This window comes from Callorhinchus milii, unplaced genomic scaffold (assembly GCF_018977255.1).
Source record: "Callorhinchus milii isolate IMCB2004 unplaced genomic scaffold, IMCB_Cmil_1.0 Scaffold10, whole genome shotgun sequence".
Taxonomy (NCBI): Eukaryota; Metazoa; Chordata; class Chondrichthyes; order Chimaeriformes; family Callorhinchidae; genus Callorhinchus; species Callorhinchus milii.
The window spans coordinates 3,945,772-3,967,423 of record NW_024704751.1 but is presented as its reverse complement, the minus strand read 5'-3'; the positions used below and the strand labels follow the sequence as shown (position 1 = coordinate 3,967,423).

General features: G+C 46.7%; 1 protein-coding gene across 1 annotated transcript in view; it reads left to right on the top strand.

Annotated features, from left to right (window-relative positions):
• Window positions 1-21,652, top strand: part of LOC103183310 (transmembrane protein 211) — a 103,010-nt gene that overhangs the window by 33,595 nt on the left and 47,763 nt on the right. The window contains exon 2 of the mRNA XM_007900720.2: window positions 18,622-18,760. Coding sequence (XP_007898911.1) covers window positions 18,622-18,760 — 139 coding nt within the window. The remainder of the gene's footprint in view (window positions 1-18,621; window positions 18,761-21,652) is intronic.

Below are 21,652 nucleotides of genomic sequence, written 5' to 3'. Positions count from 1 at the left end.
CAGTTCTGCAAAGGTCAATCTTCATTTCCCAGAAGATCATTGCTTTTGGATGTAATAGGATTGGGCATTTGCCAAGGGGGGGCCATTCAAGCCTGAACGCATCTTCTGTAGACATTATCTCTACTGAAACCCTCCTATCTTCATCTTCTTGAATGTAATAATAATCCTTGCATTTGATATGGTGCCTTATCACGTCATTGAGACGTCTCAAAGCGCTTCTTCACAGGATATATTGTAAAGTGGATTGACTGTGTATTTTGTGGGCGAAATACAGCAGCCAATTGCACATAGCAGTGTCCCCACAAACAGTCGTGGATTTTTTCTGGGGGGAAGGAATTATTACCCCTGAAAAGCGATCCACCAATTGACTATCAACTGGGTTCCTTTTCCAGAGGCGTGTGGAGTAAGGAAACACGTCTAAAGGAATTGCCCTGCCCGGGAATTGAACCCAGGTTTTGTCTCTTGTGAGGCGAGTGCGCTAGCAAGTGTGCTACAGGACTCCAGCATGTTCAGGAACTGAAGTATTTGACCCAAAGAGTAACCGATCTTCCCTATGAGCTTGATTTCCTCTGCCCACTCCCCCCGTGACCTAATACTGCTCCCACCTGCAGACTTTGCTTGCCTGTATTAACAAGCAATTTGGTCTCGTTTCTCCTCCTCTTACAGCGTCTGATGTCTATCAGCTTTCAGCCTCACTTAATTCTGACAGGACCTGGAGAGAACCAGAGACGCTAGGACAACAGAGCCTCAAACAAAAGCTTCAAACTCTTTCCCCCAGCGAGAACCGCCCAACCCCCAGTGCCCCGTTGTTCTCAATACCACAACATTATAATAAAGCGTCACATCTGCTTGCTTAACCCTTGGGGTCTAATAATGCAAATCACGATTAGTTTTTTTTTATAAAGTTGCCGTTTTCAGCCGTTAAGCTCAGCTCCCTATTCCCCCTAGCTGACCTCGATCTGCATTTCATATACGAACCCATTGTCGGAATGATATTACAACCGCCTTGCTTTCGATACCAATAAAGAGAGTTAAATTGAGTTAGCCTGCGGAGTTGGGGCGGAGGGGGGGGGGTTTGGTGGAGGGAGGAGGAGGAGAGGGGGCGAGGAGAGGAGATTAACAAAAATTGCATGGACCGCTTCAATAAATTTTTAAACTTTAATCCTCTGTAGGTTGTTGGTAGTGAATCTAAGTAGACGAGCATGACATGTGCATGAGACTGCCAGGAAGACGAACTGGATGGACCTTAGTCTTCTTTCGCCGAGCAAACCCCTTCATGCCCTCGCATCTCCCTACCGATCCGATTTACATATCCCCCAACCCACTGCCTCCGCTCGGCTGGCTCCGGCCTCCTGTTCATCCCTCATCCCTCCGCTCCAGTCACTATGCCCCGAAACTCTGGAACTCTCTCCCTCAATCCCTCCGCCTTGCCCCCTCCTTCCCTACTTTCAAATCCCGCCTAAAGACCTTCTTTTTCGATCGTGCTGACAGGGGGAGGTGAGGGCGGGACGGTCAGACTCCGCCACTGTCAAGCGCTCCGGGACGCTAACCCACGTGAATATAACTTGCGATATAAATGCAAGTTGTTGTCGTTGGTGTTGTCTGATGACAGCGCTTGTGCAAACTGTAGCCAAATAACTAAGCTAAAAGGTTAATCAATCGCACAGGATCTGGTGGGATTCTCTGCTAGCACGTTGCGAGGGTGAGTTCGGATTCCTCCTCGACGGACCTCCCAGTCTCCCGCTCTGTCCGGGCGGAGAAGCAAGCGCGAGCCCTTAATTAGCTGCTAACAGTGACAGTGTGCCAGAGGCGGCCAGTATCGATCACAGCACCGTGTCAGATTGTATCAAGTCGCATGTCGGGTAAATGTCTCCCAAACTATGAGCGCCCAGGGATAACGTGATTAGATAACCCTCAACAAACAAATACCGGGCACAGTGCGACACTGTCACTGTCACTATAAGCCATCGATTTAACGATAAATATCCTGGATAATCCTTACAAGGCCGTTTTGTCTGAAAACATAAGAATAATGGAAAACGCTTAAATCCAGTCGTTATGGTGAGACGTTAAACCCAGGCCCCCTTTGCCTTTTCAGGTGGACGTCAAAAGATCCCACGGCCAACGATCCTCCAAGTAAAATTGGTCACTCGTTTCAATTGCTGGGGGCAATTTGGCTACTGCGTTCGCCCAACTAAACACACTCGGTTACTCTTAGAGGTTGCAATCCCAGGATTTCAGGAACACTGTTACCTCGTGAGATCCCGCGATTCCCTAGGGTAATGGTGCTCCTGAAATTCAGATTGCAACCCCTTGTCACTCCACTTTAGTGCGTATCCTGTGAAGCGCTTTGGGACATTCTCCCGATGCAAAAGCCGCAATACCAAATGTAAAGATTATTATTATTATTAATAATAATTGGGAAACCAGTTTATTTATAAGAGCTGCACAAAAAACCCACTTCTGAATTAAGAATGAATTTAAGGTATTTTCGGCTCAACTGCACAATCTGAAGCTTCAAGACCAAATGGTGAGACAAGTGGGCTTTAAGGATCCTCGTTGACAAGATAGTGTAGGTGGCAGTGCCAATTAGAGGGAGACACACACATGTACACCCACCCACACACACACACCCACTCACACAGACAAAGAGTCATTTGATCAGAGCCACTGGAGCATAGATTCTAACCCGGCCTCGGAGATCGTTTGACCATCTCACCAACAACAAACATGAAGCACATCTTCAACCAGGATGAAGGTGTGCTTAAGACACTTATCTGATGGCAGATGCCTGTGACCACGCCTCCTCCCCCCCACCTCCCCCACCCACCCGAAGACTACAGGAGGATGACAGCTCATGTACATCAGGTTTAAGATGCATTAGTCTTTGTGTGCTCAAAGTTCATCTCTGCAAACAGAGACAGCTGCTTGTCTGGTAGCAAAAAACCCACAGTGGAGCAATCCATTTGTTTGTTTTATGCATGAAGAGTTTTATAAGCTTCGTTTTGAAGTGATTAATTACAGTTCTACGGGAAATGACAAACTATTTAGTCTGCCGCTTTGTTATTCAGGACAACGTGTCAAGGTTATGACAGACTACGACAGCGGATATCGCCATAAGATTATTTGAGTACCTTTAAATGGCCAAATGTGCGCTCTCTACTCTGTGGGCTCGTGTTCATCGGGTTCTCTGTCCTTAAACAGCTGGAGATTATCTTCTCAGTTGTCTGAATTTGATTGAAATATGGGTCCCAACCATCAGCTCGGAAGCGGATCCCTGACTGTTCAGCGCCTTGGGAGGTCCTCCCGACGTGAAAAGCACGTTACAAATGACCACGTTGTTGTTGTAGTTGTTGTTACAAGTGCAATTTTGTTGTTGTCGTGTCAATTTAGCCAACACAGATTGAGTGCATTGAGCTCATGCGTTGAAATCAGTGAGATGGTTGTGGATACAGCAATTGTGTTGAGCTGGGGGGGAAAAGTAATAAGGCGCTATATCAAATGCAAGGATTATTATCATTATTATTAAACCATGCAACGGACTTGCACACGGCTTAGTGGATGAAACCTTGGTGGAAGCATTTGCAGAAGGGTGGATTGTGGTTTGAATTGAAAGGGAGAGAGAGAGAGAAAGAGGCTTCTAGTACCAAGGGATTAATGTATGGACCGTAACAGTGAACGAGATAGGCTGAACATACATCTTTGTTTGTTCCCACCATCTTGTGTTCCAATGCACGTCCTTTACAATTTAAGTGCTTATCTAAAGCCCTCAAATGTGTTACATCCTCATTAAATGCTCCCAAAGCCTCCTCCAGGTCACAATTACGGTGCTCGTTATCACAGTTAGACGGTGTCTTTAATTCTGATGCTTTGACTCTTTCGGATCTTATTTTTTTTGGTGGAAAAAAAAACTACCACGACCTTTTCTAGCTAATTCTGCCCCGAATTTCCATTTCAGCTCCTTCCTCTGAATACATTGAATGTGTCTTGTCTCTGGAATCTGCTGCTCATCAACCTTTATGCACAGGCTCGACGACTGACAAATTGACTGTTAACTGAATAATTCAGATGGAAATTCCCCGCTACGTGAAAACTCCTCTTTTTTGTTTTTCTGTGTCCGGGTTTCACATTTCTTTCCTCCCATGTTTACAGCAGTCGTGACAAGCCTTGATGTTTGGCTACACATTCCGCCAAGCTTGCCACAGCAGGTGGAGAGTAACATGCAATAAATAACACAGGCCCTATTTTTTTTCCGGGTCCATTGTGATTTTACTTAAAGGGTTTCAGCTCAGAGTTAGCGCTTTTGCTCCATTGTTAGGGATCCGTCAAAAATATCCATTCAGCCTCCCCGTATTCCCGAATCGTAACTTGTAGGTAATGTGATGTGGACGTGAATTGCAGTCCTCTTTCCGCTGTATAATAATCTGATTGTCAAGTGTATAATTTCCCTTCTCAACCGCCCACAGCACTGAAACACATGTCAAGTGCTTTGACTTGTACACGCCACCGTAACTTTGAAATCCTCCACTACTTATGATAGCGTGTGAATACTGTAACGCGAGAAATGGGATTGATTTGATGGTGCAGAGCAGTCTGACGCAGGCACAGTTCGAGCTTGTGGTTTCACCTCGCGCAGTGTCGTGTGGCTTCCTCCCGCCCTCCCTGTCACTGGGACAGGAGTGAGCACAGAAATGGGTTCATTTTACTGAAGCCTAAAATCTAGGCTGTTTGACTAACTGCAAACAGTCACCTCCCCACCCCCCAGCTTGGTGTCGTACTCCACCACCGTCCTCCCGACGTGAAAAGCGCTATATCAAATGCAAGGATTATTATTATATATTATTATTATTATTAAGCGCTCCAGGACCCTACCCTGCATGAGGGGCCCTATATAAATGCAAGTTGTTTTTGTTGCGCGTGCCTGTGTGTGAGCGGGAGTGAATTGATGTAATTTCATGATTGATAATCTTACACTTGCATATACCATCAAGCGCTTTGAGACGTCTCGAAGACATGAAAAGCGCTATATCAAATGCAAGGATTATTATTGTTATTATTATTATCATAAGCTTCACAACACACACTCTCCCACATCCCTTCACCTTTCAGGAAGCAAAAGGCAGCTTTGAATGTTCCTGATAATCACGGGATATATTTTATATATAACAATGTGTTCCGATCGACTGACATCTTTCCTCCCTAGATTCCTGTGTGCTTTTCTGTCTTCCGATTTGTTACATACCTAGGCTGGAAAATAAATAGTTAAAATACTGCACTGAATAAATTAACAGTAAGGTTTTTTTTTCCCCCAAAAAAACGAGCGGTTTCAAGGAACCGCGAGAGCAAAATCCTAATAATTCTGCCCCCTGTTCAGTTTGTCGCTTGCCGTAAAATTAATCCCTCAGCATCCACATTAATATGAATAAACTGTAATATTTTCAGTGGGTGAGGGCCATCAGTCAGAGTGACTTCCTCACTGACAGGTGGGATGTTATTAATAGCCTTTGTCTGCACTCCGTAACATTTCAAATGATAATTTCATCTTAGATCTGCCATTTTGATGTATTATTTACTCTAAAGACGTGAGGAAATTATTCCCGCCTCCGCCACCCACCCCACCACCCACACCCCCAAGCCATCTCCTGAAAGAACAGTTCCCCAAGGGACTCTAATTTCTATTTAATTGAAGGTCAGCCGCTGGTGTGCAAACCCTCGCTACCCTCAACCCCAAGTCTTACTAAATAGTCCTTTCAAAAATAGCATTGGATCCCGAAAACCGTAAAGCTCCATCCTTTCCCAAGTTAATCGTGGGATCGAAGGAGAGCCTTAAATAGAGCGATGAATGGCGTTTATCGTGGGGTCAATGGGAACACTGCTGCTGGGAGGAGATTTCAGTAAATCAATGTTATTCACGCTCGTTCGTTTAACCCTAATTAATCTTAAGCGCAGCCACATTATCGGGCCTCACACCTCGAGTGCAGATCGAGTGGTGCCGGTAGGGAACGCCGCTGTGCATTTTAATGCCAAACATCTGCCTCCTGCCCTTCATTTGCATAGAGCCCGAAGCAAGGATTGGCAAACCTTTACTAGCCTCGACTTGTTGTCTGGTGTCACAATTATCCTCACAGCAAGTTGACGGTGAAGCTAAAGAGCGATACAAAAGATGCTCATTCCCGTCTCACCGCTCGTACGTTTCCTCGTGGCTTTTAAACGACTCAAAACCGTGGACTCCTTGGCCAGGCGGTGGGCAGAGGGAGTCGGGCTGATGCACACACGAGGGCTTAGCCCTGGCAGCCAGCAGTTATGGTCTCTGTCCATCGCTAACCTTTTTGAAAAACTCGCAGCAGAAGCACTGTCCGATTTACTCAGCCGTACGTTAATGATAATAATAATAATAATCCTCGCGTTTGACACGGCGCCTCATCGCGTCCTCGAGACGTCTCAGAGCGCCTCACAGGATATCCTGTAAAGTGAATTGACCGTGTATTTTGTGGGGCGAAACGTTGCTTCACAAATGAGAAGTAGTGAAAGCAGAGGAGGGAAGGAGAGATGTTTGAGATAGTTGGGCACAGGCCTGGCCTAGTTGGGCATGGGCCAGGTGCAGATTAGAACAAACCAAGGAAACCACACCCCGATTTGTGTGATATATCTACATGGCTGGTGTCCAAATAGATGTTTGTTAGGTCAGGGTTTTAAGGGATCTGGGGCAAGGGCGGGTAATTGGACTTGATTGGCCATGATCTTATAGAACAGGCTGGAGCAGGCTCAAGGGGCTGAATGGCCTTCTCCTGTTTCTATGTCCTGGCTCATTAAGACACAACCTCAGACGTCCTACATTCCTCCCACCGTAGCCTTCGGGCCCCAGTCTGAAAATTATGATGTTGAACGTCTCAAAGCACTTCACAAAGTTTTTGAGAGGTGTAGTGACTGTGTATTTGGAGGCAAACACGGCAGCAGAGCAATGTCCCACGAACAGCCCTAAAGTGAAAGTTAAATTTTTAAATAAATAAAAAAAATAAACTGGGGGATTGTTGGCCAGGATAGACGTGAAAGGTTTTGTAGTGTGTCCACAACAAATCTGTGCACCGTAGGGCTTTTCCCTCCTGGAATACACTGTGTGCTGAACTAACTTTCCGTCTTAGGAGAACGATGTTGCCTTTGCAGATCAAACGCCTGCACAAATGTGGATCAACGGTGCGGTTTGTCTTGTGACAGAGCCTTGATTTCATCTGCAGCACTGAGAATAAAACAATTGGTTTTGAGGCTTGTGATCCAAAGAGTACATTGGCGGCCTGTCTCTGCTCTGACACAACTGTTTCTCTCATCCTTGAGTGATGCTCTCCAAGGATACATCAGCTCAGCTCAGCACTGATGGAACAACCCAGCTGTCATCCGAACTCCTACTAACTAATCATTTCAACCACTGGAAACTCGGAGTGTCCACACTGTGACAACTTTTTTTTTGGGGGGGAGGTGAGGTCAGTCGGGTGTCTGACACATGCGGAAACCCGTCACCGTTGCTTAAGAGTTTCCAAACCAGACTGAGAATTTCACGCGTCCCACCTCTACCGGGAAATCCCAGAGATAGATCGTTGGAATGGAATGAGCACTCTCTCTCACCGGAGGGACACATTCTAATTCCGGAAAGGTTTAGGCATAGGTTGGCAAGAGCCAAGCCAAGCCGTGACATCGGGGCTGGCTCAGTTGGTAGCGCTCTCGCCTCCGAGTCAGAAGGTTGTGGGTTCAAGTCCCACTCCGGGACTTTGAGTTCAACTTCTGGGCTGACACTCCAGTGCTAGGTGTTAGGTATATGGGCCTTCGTGTGAGACGAAACCAAACACATGTCCAAGTGGACGCATTGACCTACAAATTCCACAGTCGCTACACTTGAGTAAAAAAAAATCCTGTGAGGCGCTTTGACATCCTTCTGATGCAAAGGGGGCTGTGATCAAATGCGAGGATTCGTTATATTATTATTATTATTATTATAATTCAAAGCAAAACCGCAGCAGGTTTCATTCACTTGAAGATTGACACCAGGGAGATGCTTTCACCGTCTTCACGACGGTCTCAGGATATTTTTTTTCTTTTAAAAATTGCCGAAAGATTAGATTTTTATATAAACGTGACAGCTGAGGCGAGCTATGTAATTGTAAATGTCAATGCTCATGTTTTACTCTGATTTGTGTTGTACCCATTTTTGTCTCGGTCGAGTCCGTAACCTGCCTCTAGGCAGAAGCTCACTGTAAATAAGCCTTACATTAACCGGAATCCCTCTGCGCAAATAATAGCTTGATAAGAATAGCGGCTCCTCTCGTGCAGGGAAGTGTGATATTAGTTTCTGCGGCTGACGAGCCGAAGAAGGGACGTTTGCAGTGTGTTGTGCCTTGTCAAGTTTAACGCGTGCTGTGCAGGAAGAACTCTGCGATAACAAACTAACACACAAACAGAACAGACACACAGCGATTTGTAGGGTAAAAATTCCAGATTCACTCAATCAACTAACGTTGCATTTCAGAGTGAGCAGAATTTGGAGTTTCAGGGGGTGGGGGGGGTTTGGGGGGGTGGGGGGGTTGCAGAATGGCTGATAGTTTGCCCGCCGGTGGTGCGGTGGGCGAGGGAGTGGGGAGGGCATGAAGCAGGCTGAGCGGAGAGAGCGAGAGGGGTGGTAGGGTTGTACGATCACAGAGGTAAGGCGAGGCGAGGCGGTAACTAATGTTCCAGGCCACAATGACCTTCAGTCGATCGCACGCTAAGGCACATAATAAATGGGAAGCATCAGTGTTCTGGTTACGGGTAACTTTCACTCTGGCGTGGAAAACCGTCTCGATAGGCACCAATTACAATGATGAACCACCAATTGTCAATGAGCGGGTCAGACTGCGGTCAATGATGAGACAAGGCAATGGCCCTTTCATACTGAAGCCTGTGAATCGGTTCTTTTCGAGGAGAAGTGAGTGGTTTAACAGGTCCATTGGTTCCAAACACCGCCGATGCTTTTGTCAAGACCAGACAGCAGATTGTAAGGAACAGAATAGGGTAGAATAGCACAGCATTCCCAATAATGGCTGTGAGGACGCTGACACACACACAGAAACACTTCACTATTCCACAGCAACGACAACTTGCGCCCTTTCACGCAGAATAACGTCACGGAGAGCTTTTAACAGGGATGGAGACGGGCGGGGAGGGGAGCGGGAGGTGACCACAGGTGCAGTCGAAGAGTTCGGTTTTAAGGCGTGACTTGGACAGACAGAGAACCATCTCTCTGTCATCTCTCTACCCTTCCTTCTAGTGTTGAACTGAAAGGCTCCAATTACGGCTATTGAGAACTCGCAGCAGGATTTCTGATCACGTGCTGCGAAGATATTTATTACCCTCGGAAAAGGGATCTGTCAATCGACTAACAACTGGGTTCCTACTTACTGCAAGGTAAACAGAGGCGTGTGGAGTAAGGAAACTTGCCCAACATTTCGCCCTGCCCGGGAATTGAACCCAGGTCTCTCGCTTGTGAGACAAGTGCTCTAACCACTGAGCTACAGGACCTCCAGAATACCGAGAGGGAGAGTATAACAGTGTCATCCGGTGAGGAGTGGCTGAGCAAAAACGTGATGAATTGCCCTAGTTTTTCCCAGCTATTCATTGCCAGAGTTTGATCTCAAACAGCTGCCGCTGCTGGCACAGGTAGATACATTCATCTCAATTGGTCATCCAAGAATTATTAGTACCGCAGTGTCTGAAAGAGCTAAAACATATCACAGATTGACCAACTCAGGATCACAGGCGCATTGCAAAACCAAAATAACAGCCAAATTGTGCTCGGATCAGTGTTAGCAGAACAGATAGCAACAAGTACAGACTCCTAAAACCCTACAGTACTTTAACTGTCATTCTTTCCACCTCCCAGCCCCGCCCAACTTGCCCATTCTACTTAAAGACCCTTCTCTCCAGTCAAACACCTTCAGCTGTGAGGGCAGGTCACTGACTCGCTGAGCTTTTCCAGAGCCTATACACAAAGCACACAGTCACTACACTTTACAGGATATTCTGTGAAGACTTCTCAATGCTGTTATAAGGCACTGTATCAAATGCAAGGATTATTATTATTATTATTGTTATTATTATGCTTACCCTAGAATGTGATTTCGCCAAGTCAACCTGTCCACTTACTGCCTCCAGTCTCATCCATTGACCGTCAACCAGGTTTGGGTGGGACTCAATCCCAGGAACTTGGTTACATAAATGAACCGTCCCATCCCCTGTTGTGACAGGGCATTTTCAAACTCAAAAGTTGCTTGTCTGCTTCATGGGATGTTGCTATGGACAGGTTGGCTGCTGTGTTTGCCTCCAGAATATACAGCCACTCGATGGTAAATCATAGAATCACACAGAGTATTACAGCACAGAAGGAGGCCATTTGGCCCATCGTGCCTTCCCAGCTCTAGGGAAGAGCAGATGTGAATCCCGTGAAGCGCTTCGAGGCATCCTCCCGACGTGAAAGGCGTTGTGTCAAATGCAAGGAATTTGGGGGGATTTAACAGACAGCGTGACTGAGCTGAAAGGTTTCAGCTTTACTTGCCAATCTCAAGGAACTTTATTCACGTCTGCTGTAAATTTCTGCCTTGGGAGGGGGGAGGGGAATTAAAGCAGAGCTTTGGGATTGTTGCCTTGGCTTAGTGCGGTTTCACAAGACTTGGGAGGTCAGATACATTTCGCTGGCTTTTCTCCATCAGACTTTCACGTGGAGATATCACCGAACAAGACACGGCTAATTCCTGGTTGGACAGGCTTATATGGGTGGGTGGTGAGGTGGGGTGTCCATCACCAAGTAACACAGAAAGACCCTCAAGTCTTAGAAAGACCAGGCTGATATTTGCAAACATTTCACTTGCTAATCTGCGATTTTCTTTTCAGTACAATATTGCAATAAACGTGAGTTTCCATGTGTAGGTGGTGATTCGGTTTGGACTCTGGATACTCCTAAGCACATGGAGATGGGTTTCGGCGTGTGTCAGACACCCGGCTGACCAACAAAAAGTACAGTAATGTAGTTTTACTCAGAAAAGGTAAATAATGTGATAACAAAGCAGCCCATTGTTTGCCGCCCACAGACCCTGTTGTTGCGGTTTGCTTAATGCTGCAGCTCAGTTATTTGGACAGAATTGATTTTACTGGGCTTGAGAGATTTTACTTATTGCTTGGTTTCCCCTATTGATTCCCCCCTGCCCCCACTCTCCCCCCACACACACAAATATGTGGAGTCCTGTAGCATATTGGTTAGAGTATTCGCCTTGCAAGCGAGAGGACCCAGGTTCGATTCCCAGGCAGGGCAAAACGTTAAGAAAGTTTCCTTACTCCACACGGCTTTGTTTACCTTACAGTAAGTAGAAACCCGGTTGTTCAGCGATTGGCAGATCGCTTTCCGGGGTAATAATCCCTCCAAAACAAAAAAAAAGTGATCACTCAACCCACGACTGTTTGTGGGACCTTGATGTGTGAAATTGGCTGTCTCGTTTCACCCACAAAATACACAACCAATTCACTTTACAGCATGTGCTATGAAGTGATAATTATCCTACGTGATAATAATAATATTTGCATTTGATATAGCGCCTTATCACGCCATTGAGACGTCTCAAAGCGCTTCACAGGATATACCGTAAAGTGAATTGACTGTATATTTTGTGGGCAAAACACAAAAATATAAAATTGTTAGTGCTGTAACCCTGGTTTGAAAGCCATATGCAATATCAAATGCAAGGATTGTTATTATTATTATAAATACAAACAGCGGTCGTTCTGTAGCTGTCTCCCGAGCGGGTCCTGTATTCGGTTCACAAAATACAATACAGAATGCAAAGCTTGCTTCGTGCTCACGTGAAGTCCATTGTGTGGCATTTCACTAAGACTGCGAGGAAATGATGTTTCACTGCCTTTTACGCTGAAAGTAGCAAGATGTAACCTGTGATAGTTAAAAGGCCAAAAGCTGGATCATCTCAAAGCTGTAATCGCACCACAGTGCAACTTTATGCTAACGATGACTGAAAGTAGATGTCATACATTTTTGGCTGCTTGTAGATGCGATGGATTTTTTTTTTAAACCATCAGGGATCTAACCTGCGCCAATTCTCTCCTGTGCTGTGAAATCTGCGCTCCGCACAGCCTTCATTGAAAAGGCATTCATCACAAGTTTTGTAATGCGGTCAACTGGGACATGTCCCCAGATACTGTACCAGGAGGCATTGGGCACATTTTGAAAGCCAAAAAAAAAAACCTGGTTTTGTTCACCTGGAATCAGCAGACTCGGTGCAGGAATCCCAATGAACTAAGAGTCTAGTAAGTACAGCATTCACAGTAACATACTGCTGTGTAAGACACAAGCACAGCGAAGGAACGATCGTCATTAGCGAGGCAAATACATGAACTTCATTGAATCAATTGCAACCGGATGTAACGATTACTCAACAACAACAACAACTTGCATTTGCATAGCGTTCCTCACGCAGGGCAGCATCCCAGAGCTTCTGAACTCGGCGCTTGAACTTACCTTACTCAAGGTAAGGGACCTTGATCTGGTCCCATGTTTCCAACTCACCTCCTTATGGGTAGAACGGTCCCACTGATCCCCAGGTACCATGGCCTTGGAGCCTTCTAGGCAGTGGCTCAACCACAATGTGCCCATCACATAATTTCTTTTTATGCTTTGGTCCAATTCCCTTTTGCAAATTTGTTCACGGATTCCGTGTCAACCATTGTTTGTGACAGAGCATTCCAGGCCTTAGCAACGTTAACAACAACTTGCATTTATATCAGGCTGGGTAGCATCCCGGAGCACGTGATAGTGGCAGAGTCTGACACCCAGCCAGGGATAGGGGGGCGCGGGAAGGTGACCGTAAGCACGATCAAAAAGGAAGGTCTTTAGGCGGAGGGAGGCGGCAAGTGATTGAGGGAGAGAGTTCCAGAGGTTCTGGACGTAGTGGCTGAAGGAACGGCAAGTTTATGTGCGTAAAACAAAATCTTCCAGCCTCTCCTTTATGTTTTTTGGGGTTAATGATCCTAAAATTGATGACCTCTAGCAGTTGGCCAATGCTACCTTCGCTGTACCTGCTGCTGGAAGAAAGCTACAAAGAAAATCAAAGTAACACAATAAGCTTGGAGCCCGTGTCTGGTGAGGGGTAACAAACATCTGATAGTTTTGCTCAAGGCTGTAATTCAATCTGCAGCATCCAGCTGACATTCACAAACCACTTGAGGGTCACTCTTGGGGTTTATGATATCACCAGAGCACCTCAATTGAATTATTGCCTTCTAACTCGCTGCCAGCCTCCCATTATCCTGTATGTAATTGACTGTATACCAAAGTAACTCATTTCTTCACAAACCAGGCTGACAGCTTCATTAGAAATGAGGCTATTTGGTTCGGGCATCTTACTCTTAAGTCTGGCTGCCTTTTCAATCTCGTTCGAGCTACGCTCCTTCCACCTTCTGCTCTCTCTCTGTCAGAGAGGCAACCCGAGAGGAATGCTGAAGTGATTTCTCGGCCAGAACAGTAATAGAAATTGGGTGAATTCTAGTGTTTGTCGCCAAGGTACATCAGTGTTTACTTAGCTGAATGCCTTGGCACCTTCCTACCTCTCCGACCTGCTTACTCTCACTACCCGCTGCCTCAGCTCGACTGGTTCCAGCCTCCGGCATGTCCCTCTTGCCCTCTGTTCCACCATTCAGTGGCCGTGCTTTCAACCACTACGCCCCGAAACTTTGGAGCACTGACCTTCCTCTTCGACCATACCTACAGTTACCTCGTGCTCCGCCACTGTCAAGCGTTCTGGGACGCTGCCCTGCCTGAGGGACGCTGTGTAAATGCAAGTTGTTGTTGTTGTAGCCCGTGGCAAGGTAAAATCCAATAGCAGATGTTGCACCTCAAAGATCTGAAGGCAATGAAAGACCCTTGTGCGTGAGCCTGGCTCAGTTGGTAGCGCTCTCTCCTCGGAGTCAGAAGGTTATGGGTTCAAGCCCCACGTCTGGACTCTGAACTCATAGTCCAAGGTGACTTACCAGTGAGTTGTCCTTCTGATGAGATGTTAAACCGTGTCCCATCTGCCTGTACGAGTGGATGTTAAAGATTCCTGTGGCACGGAGCAAAAAGAGAAGTGAGTTAGTTTATTCCTGGTGTCCAGGCCAACGATCCCCAAAATGAAACAGGTGGGTTTGAGCTTGAATATCCTTGGTGAGTGTCCAAAGCCACTGTGATAGCAAGTGCAGAATACAGTATGAATAGCGACTGGGGCAGGATTAATCCCAAACCCGTGCTCCTGGCACAGGAGGCCCCTAATTCCTCCTCATCCTAAACCGTGCCGCGTCTTAAACATGAAGACCGAGCAGATGGAGCGGGTCGAAGGAGGGAGTTCCGGAGGGCACGGGGCTATGGTGCCAGAGCAAAGGAAATTAGCGTAATCCATGTCAATGCGGATGCTGAACGTTCTGTTACAACACACCAGCTGGCTGCTGAAATTCTAACTCACAGACGTTGCACAGACAAATGTTTTACTTGTTACCCAGCCAGGCCCGCGCTTGTTTCCAGCAACGACTCGCGGTTATATAACTCCCTTCAACTGGGGGTAGAGTTCCGGAGCGCTTGAAAGTGACACTGAGCCAAGGGGGAGAGGGAAAGGGGGAGATGACCGTCAGCACAATCAAAAAGGAAGGTCTTTAGGCGGGATTCGAAGGTGGGGACAAGGCAGATGGATCGAGGGAGAGAGTTCCAGAGTTTCAGGGGTTTAGTGGCTGAAGGCACGGCCAGCGATGGTGGAGCGGAGGGCACGAGGGGCAAACGGGAGGCTGGAGCCAGCCGAGGGGAGGCACCGGGCGGTAGAGGAGTGGGGGGTAAGCAGTTCGGATCGGTAGGGAGGTACGAGGGCATGAAGGGATTTTGAAAACGGGTGTGAGGATCTTGAACCAGAGAGAGAGAGAGAGAGGCAGCGGGTTCAATATATTTAGCAAAGCTTACAACCAACCAACCCGAAGCCAAGCAAAACTGCACCGGTTAGAAACAAGTGGCAATAACGCTCATCAGGCGAGAGGGAATTAAAGGAGAAGTTAGGAAATAATATCTCGGGATACAATATATGGTGTGGAACCTGACATGTACGTGTGACTGCCAGGATGGTGGAAGCTAACTGAAATGGACCTTGGTCTTCTTTCGCCTGGCAATTTCTTATGTACTTGTGTTAGTTAGAGAGCGAATACATCACCATCACTTTCTCTTATGTTAGAGTGGGTTTGTATTAGGTAGGAAATACCTTAAGTGATTGCTAAGTGTTCTTCTGCTGTACGTTCTATTGCAGGCTTCTTACTTCATCAAACAGACTGCCATTAATTGTAATGAATCTGCCGAGTGTCCTTGTCTGTTCTGGGCTGATCAAGTATGTGACTTTTAAGCTGCCTGTGCTCTTTGCGTTGCTTCACATTAAGCACTGTGTTGTCTTGGCATTTTCCAACTGTCTTGTTCCTCTTGTCAAGCGGCGGGGATGGGGGGGGGGAGGGTGGCGTTGGGGGTGGGAGAGGGAATAAAGATGAATCCTGTCTTCTCTGTGCATAAATGCTACAGAAATCGAGCTCTCCTGATCATTTAGTCATGATCAATAGCCCTATTTATTGCCTGAGGGAGAATCCTTTAACCACCGCAAATTTTCTCGTGACAAATGGTCCAGTTTTTCCACTGGGATCATATTTTATCGCGCGCTGTACACATGGATAGGCTTTGTGTTAAATTAAATAAAAGGCCATTCTGTTTGCAGATTGGATGTTGCATATCGTTGCGTTAAAGCTGCTTGTTGTAAGTCTAGCGAACAGTAAAGGACAAAGGAAAGGTTTTCCCTGGGCTTTGGGGCTGAACCCTACTGACCTAGAACCATAGAACTCAACTACACCACCACCTAAGCCTGAGAATGAAAGCCTCCACTACACATTAGGGAGTCCGCTAAATCCACAGTAACATTCGTCTCTTGCTACATATATATACAGTACAGCAAGCACACCCCACTCTCAATAGATCGCCGCCGATTGAATACAAGAATTATTACTATTATTGCATCTACCTCCCAGAACTATATCAGGGATAATAAATAATTATAATAATCTTTGCATTTTTCTTGTAGAACGCCTCGTCAAAATTTCTGCAATTGCGTCACGGGATTCACTCTAAAGTGTATTTGCCAACACAGCAGCCAGTTTGCGCACAGTACTGTCCCACAAATGTTTTTTTTTCTGGAGGATTGTTGGCCAGGACGCTGGGAGAAACTCGCTTCTCGTGTGGAACTGCTTCGTGGGATCTTTAACATTCATCTGAACAGGCCTGGACTCTTATGAGCTCAAAGTCCCGACATGGGGTGTGAACCTTCTGACTCAGAGGCGAGAGCGCTACCGACTGAGCCAGCTTGACACACATACTAGGCAGATGCATTCTACCCTTCAAGTCTGCTATCCACCGCGTGGGTGGGTGGGCACAAAAGTGAACGAGGAATGGAACGCAATAGTCTTGAGAATGATTGAGTCGTTGCCAATGGTGCTTTCATTGGCCTAAGTGAGAGGAATATTTCCACTTTGTCCTTTCATATTTCCAGTGTTATGTGAGAGAGATAACTTTCTGCTTGCTGTTCTCACTGTCACCCAGCCTCCTGGTAATCCCCGGAGTTATTAGTATTCATACAGCACTGTTAATAGCAAATGTATTACATGCATGAGGAGATTATGTAACTAATACACGTGTCATTAAGCTTCAGAGTGTTTCAGCAGCTCTGCTTATGAGCGAAAACGCACCTTCGTACCAAATACGCCTGACAGCTGCTTAATTAAAATGTACTCAGACGGAAAAGCTGTTTGGCAATGAGGAAGCAACAGGATCCAGTTCTGGGGTCGGTCGGAGCCAACACGCTCCAAATAATCTTTTATTGAAAGAATAAGCTTTGACAATATCACAAATTAACTATCAACCTGGGTGAATTAGGCGTAGCTCGATAGGCACGTGTGGCCAGCAGACACACGAGAGGTGATTAGCTTACTTTGGTTTTGTAAAAGAATCATTTTTATTTTTTCACTGATTGGCAGCCGCTTTTCACCCACTCACGAATAAAGCCACTTTGCGATATATTCTGTGAAGCGCTTTGAGACACCTCGGCGACGTGATAAGACGCTGTGTCAAATGCAAGTATTATTATTGTTTCTTTGGGACTTCTTGGCCTGCGATTTCCATCCCTTCCAATAAATAAAGCAGAAAATGTGCTTGCTGTAGACTGGAGAAGGAATTTCATTGTTACTATTCCTATTTGAGTTAGTATTCTGGGCACTACTGTCCTGACTAAACCATCGCAAAGGTGGGGAGCGGGGTAGAATCGTTTTTTACCGAGCTTTGCGATCCGCACTGGCACACGTGGGGACAAATCCGACCTGGGTCGAGGTTTACTTGACGAACGTAACATCTCAGCCCATCGGGAGAAACTGTTGAATTCAGCCTTCGTTTTGAAAGCTGTTTTCCGCAGTTACTCGATCGAACTCAAGAGAACACCAGCTTCGAACTTCGCGTTGCCCAAAACAATTTGCCCATTCTCCGGATACTCCAAAGTGCTCTACCAATGCAGTAAATCTCGACCCGTGCGGGGCATCTGTAGCAACATGAATTGATAACAGGCGGCTGCCCGCTAGCTCCCTGTACAGGAGGTTTTCAGCTGATCTCTGCAAGACTACTTCCAGTCTGTGAGTCTTTAGCTTCCGAATTCCGTGCACGCTTCGAGATTTAGAGGAAGAAATCCCATGTAAAAGCCAGTTAATGTCTCCTTCAAACTAAATGCAGGGCTGTAATCGCAAGATAAATGGTTACTGCTAACTTAATATTGATTTTTTTTTTTCGGAGGAGATTTCCCAGTTGCGGAATAAATTTAATCGAAGCATTAACCTTGCGATTAAGGTGGAGAATCAGCCGTGGTTTTTTTTTTTAAAAAACAGTTAAGTCACCGTTGCAGGAAAGGCCATTTCCATCGCAACATAGAGACACGAGCAGAACTCGCAACCCCTGCAAGTTATATTAATAATAACCCTTGCACTGATATAGCACCTTATCAGGTTGTTGAGACGTCTCAAAGATTTTGTTGTACGTGAATTGACTGGGTATTTTGCGGACGAAACGCGACAGACCAATTGCGCACAGCAGTGTCCCACATACATTGAGTGACCAATTTTGGGGGAGGGGAAGGGATTATTCCCCCCACCCCCAGAAAGCGATCCACCAATCAACTTACAACCAGGTTTATATTTACCGTTGGGTAAACAGAGGTGTGTGGGGTAAAGAAACCTGAGGAAGGTTTTGCCCTGACCAGGGATCGAACCTGGGTCCTCTCCAGGGGGAACAACAGCAACAAACAACAATAACCTGCATTTATATCGTGCTCTTCCACGCGGGGCAGAGTCTCGGAGCGCTTAACAGTGGCAGAACCTGAAGCTGAAGCTGGGGGAGGTGTGGTGGTGGGAGGGGGAAAGGAGGAGGTGACCGTAAGCACCTGGTTGAGCGGTCGAGGGGTTTGTGCGGGACACGACTGAACCCTGTGCCTGTCTCTGTTGACGTTACAGACCAGCGCCGTGCTGTGTTCCGGAGGCTGTGTGCTGCTGGCTATCAGCGCTCTACTTGCCATCGTTACCGTCTTTCTGCCCAGCGGAGTGTGCGAGAGGAGGGTCTGCACGCTGGCCGGCTACATGCAGACCACGGCGGGTGAGTGAATTTTGCTTCAATAATCAGTGTCTGTGTTGTACATGGAACAGCGTCTCGCGAGAGCACCGGGTTAGATTTCCACATGAGCGATATTTCACTGAGGAACGGTGGTTTGTTTGATGCACTGTTGGGGTTTGGGGAGAGGAATGGGCAGGAAGTCATCTATAGAGGTAGAGGGAATAAAACAGAAGTGGCTGGGAACACTCAGCCGGTCAGGCAGCCCCTACGGAGAGAGGAAAGTGAGTTAACGTCTCAGAACCTGACGAAAGGTCATCAACCTGAAACGATAACTCACCTTCCTCTCCATAGATGCTGCCTGACCTGGTGAGTTTTCCCGGCGACGTCTGTTTTTATTTTCAGATTTCCGGCGTCGGCAGCATTTTGCCTTTTTGTAGATAAATGCAATCAAAACCACGATAAATAATACAGTGATAATTATGGTGTTAATTCACACATCTGATTTAGCACATTTAACGTTGAAGCATTTCCTCCTCTTTCCCCTTCTCCCTCCCCCCCCTCCCCTCTCAGAATATCCAGCTATCTCCCACTCTGCTTTCCCCACTCCGTTGTGGATTCCTGTAGCTCAGTGGTTAGAGCACTCGTCTCGTAAGTGAGAGGACCTGGGTTTGATTCCCGGGCAAAGCGAAACCTTAGGCAAATTTCCTTACTCCACACTCCTCTGTTTACCTAGCAGTAAGCAGAAACCTGCTTGTTAGTCGATTGGCGGATCGCTTTTCGGGGGTAATAATCCATCAAAAAAAAATAATAAATCGGTGACTCAATCCACGACTGCTTGTGGGGACGCTGCTGTGCTGCCGTGTTTCACCCACAAAATATACAGTCACTCCACTTTGCAGTATAATTCTGCGAAGCGCTTTGGACATCTTGAAGATATGATAAGGCGCTGTATCGAATGCAAGAATTATTATTATTAGATATTTCAAAGCGCTCACAAAGGGAATTACTGTCAGGGGCAGTGACTGCGCATCTGGATGAGACAGAAAACCCATTGACCCAAATCCTCCTGCGCTGGTTCAGTGTTATTGTGAGGAGGGGAAGCAATCACATGGCTGACACTGACGCTGTATTTTGGAAACAGTAGATTTCCTCTGAGGGTAAACCGCATTGTACGCCTCCGCTTATTGTGAGGGACTGAAGAGTCGAGCTGTAACTCGTCTCAAAACAACAGCAGAATGATAGGTTCTGCTCACTTGGTCTCAGCCCGGCTCAGATGGTAGCCTTCTCGCCACCCGAGTCAGAAGGCTGTGGGTTCAAGCCCCACGTCAGGATTTCAAACTCACAGAGTCTAGGCTGACAATCATGCACAAGGCTGGGCCGAGGGGGGGCGGTGGTTGTACTGCATTGTCTGAGGTACCGAGGCTTTCAAACCTGTTCAGACAGATGTTTAACCATCCCAATGCTATTATTTATAAGAAGGAAGGGTGTTTTTTACCTCCAGGTTAAAAAAAAATCTCATTCACTTCACAACTGTTTGTGGGCCATTGCTGTGTGCAAATTGGCCCCTGTGTTTGCCTACAAATCCACACTTTACAGATGATTTCGGTGAAGCGCTTTGAGATGTTTTGACACAACGCCTTGTACCGAACGCAAAGATTATTATGATTACTATTACTTCGCCTCTTACACAGAACGCGAGGTGCTGACATAAAGATTCGGCGACTTGTGACCTTCCACAACTGTTCCTCGTTTGTATTAACAGCACGTCAACATATGCTGGAATGCAGTAAGCACTCAGGTGCAAGGATTCACCTGCTCAGTATTTGCAGAGGCGGCTTCAGATTCAGCTGTCTCGCACAGTGCGTTGCAACACTTTCCTGCATTGTCCGAGATGCCGTCCTTCGGAGGAGACATTAAACCGAGGTCCCGTCTGCCTGTTCAGGCGGACGTTAGAGATCCCGCAGCGCTATTCGAAAAGCGAAGGGAGTTTTTCTCTCTCTCCCGGTGTCCTGGCCGACAATCCCCCAAATAAAATGAGTCACTCGCTCCGTGGTTGTTTGTGGGACAACGTCACGGGCAGATTGGCTGCCTTTCGCATCAGGTGGACGTCTTAACGTGCGGCACGGGAATTTTTACCGCAACGTGTAGCGATGGTGTATCGTGCGTTTTTTCGGCCACAAAATCCACGGTCAATTCGCTTTGCAGTATATTCTATGAAGCTCTTGAAGAAGTCTTGAAGATGTGACAAGGCGCTGTATCAAATGTAAGGATTATTATTAAATGCCAGGATTATTATTTGGGGGCGGAATGCACAGCATCGTCATCTGGTGACAGGCAGACAATCCTTTTTTGGGCAGAGGCTGGGCACTTGCCAGCGATACCTTCCCATTCAAGGATACTGTTGTGTTCATCCGGGCTAAGCAGTGGTCAGTCTGCAGTCACGTCAGTCAAACTGAATCCGTGACTTGCAGCCACGGTGAGACTGTGCAAAAGCCAACAGCAGTATCTTAATCCACTTTCTATCTCTGCGACGGTGCCTTCTTTTAAAAATATACATATATTTCGTTTTCGCCAAGTATTGAGCCTCTTTAATCCCGCTTTAATCTGCAGCGAGCTTCCTGCGTTTTATCGTAGACGGGATATTTGAACGCTAATTCCCTTCTGTCGCTTGTGTCCTGACGGACGGGTGGGTTGGTCGGGGTTTGAAGACTTTTGAACTGTTTCTCGGGAGGATTTTCACGTGAATCCAAATGCCGTCCTGACATGCGAGTGCTTTGGAGGTACTACTTGAGAAACGTGGTGGGGGGGTGGTCAGCGAAACATTCAATCGGGTCCCATCTGCCTGTCTGCTCACGTGGACGTTGTACGATGGATGTTAAATGAAATTGATCATTCATTCCGTGGCTGTTTGTGGGACATTGCTATGCGCAAATC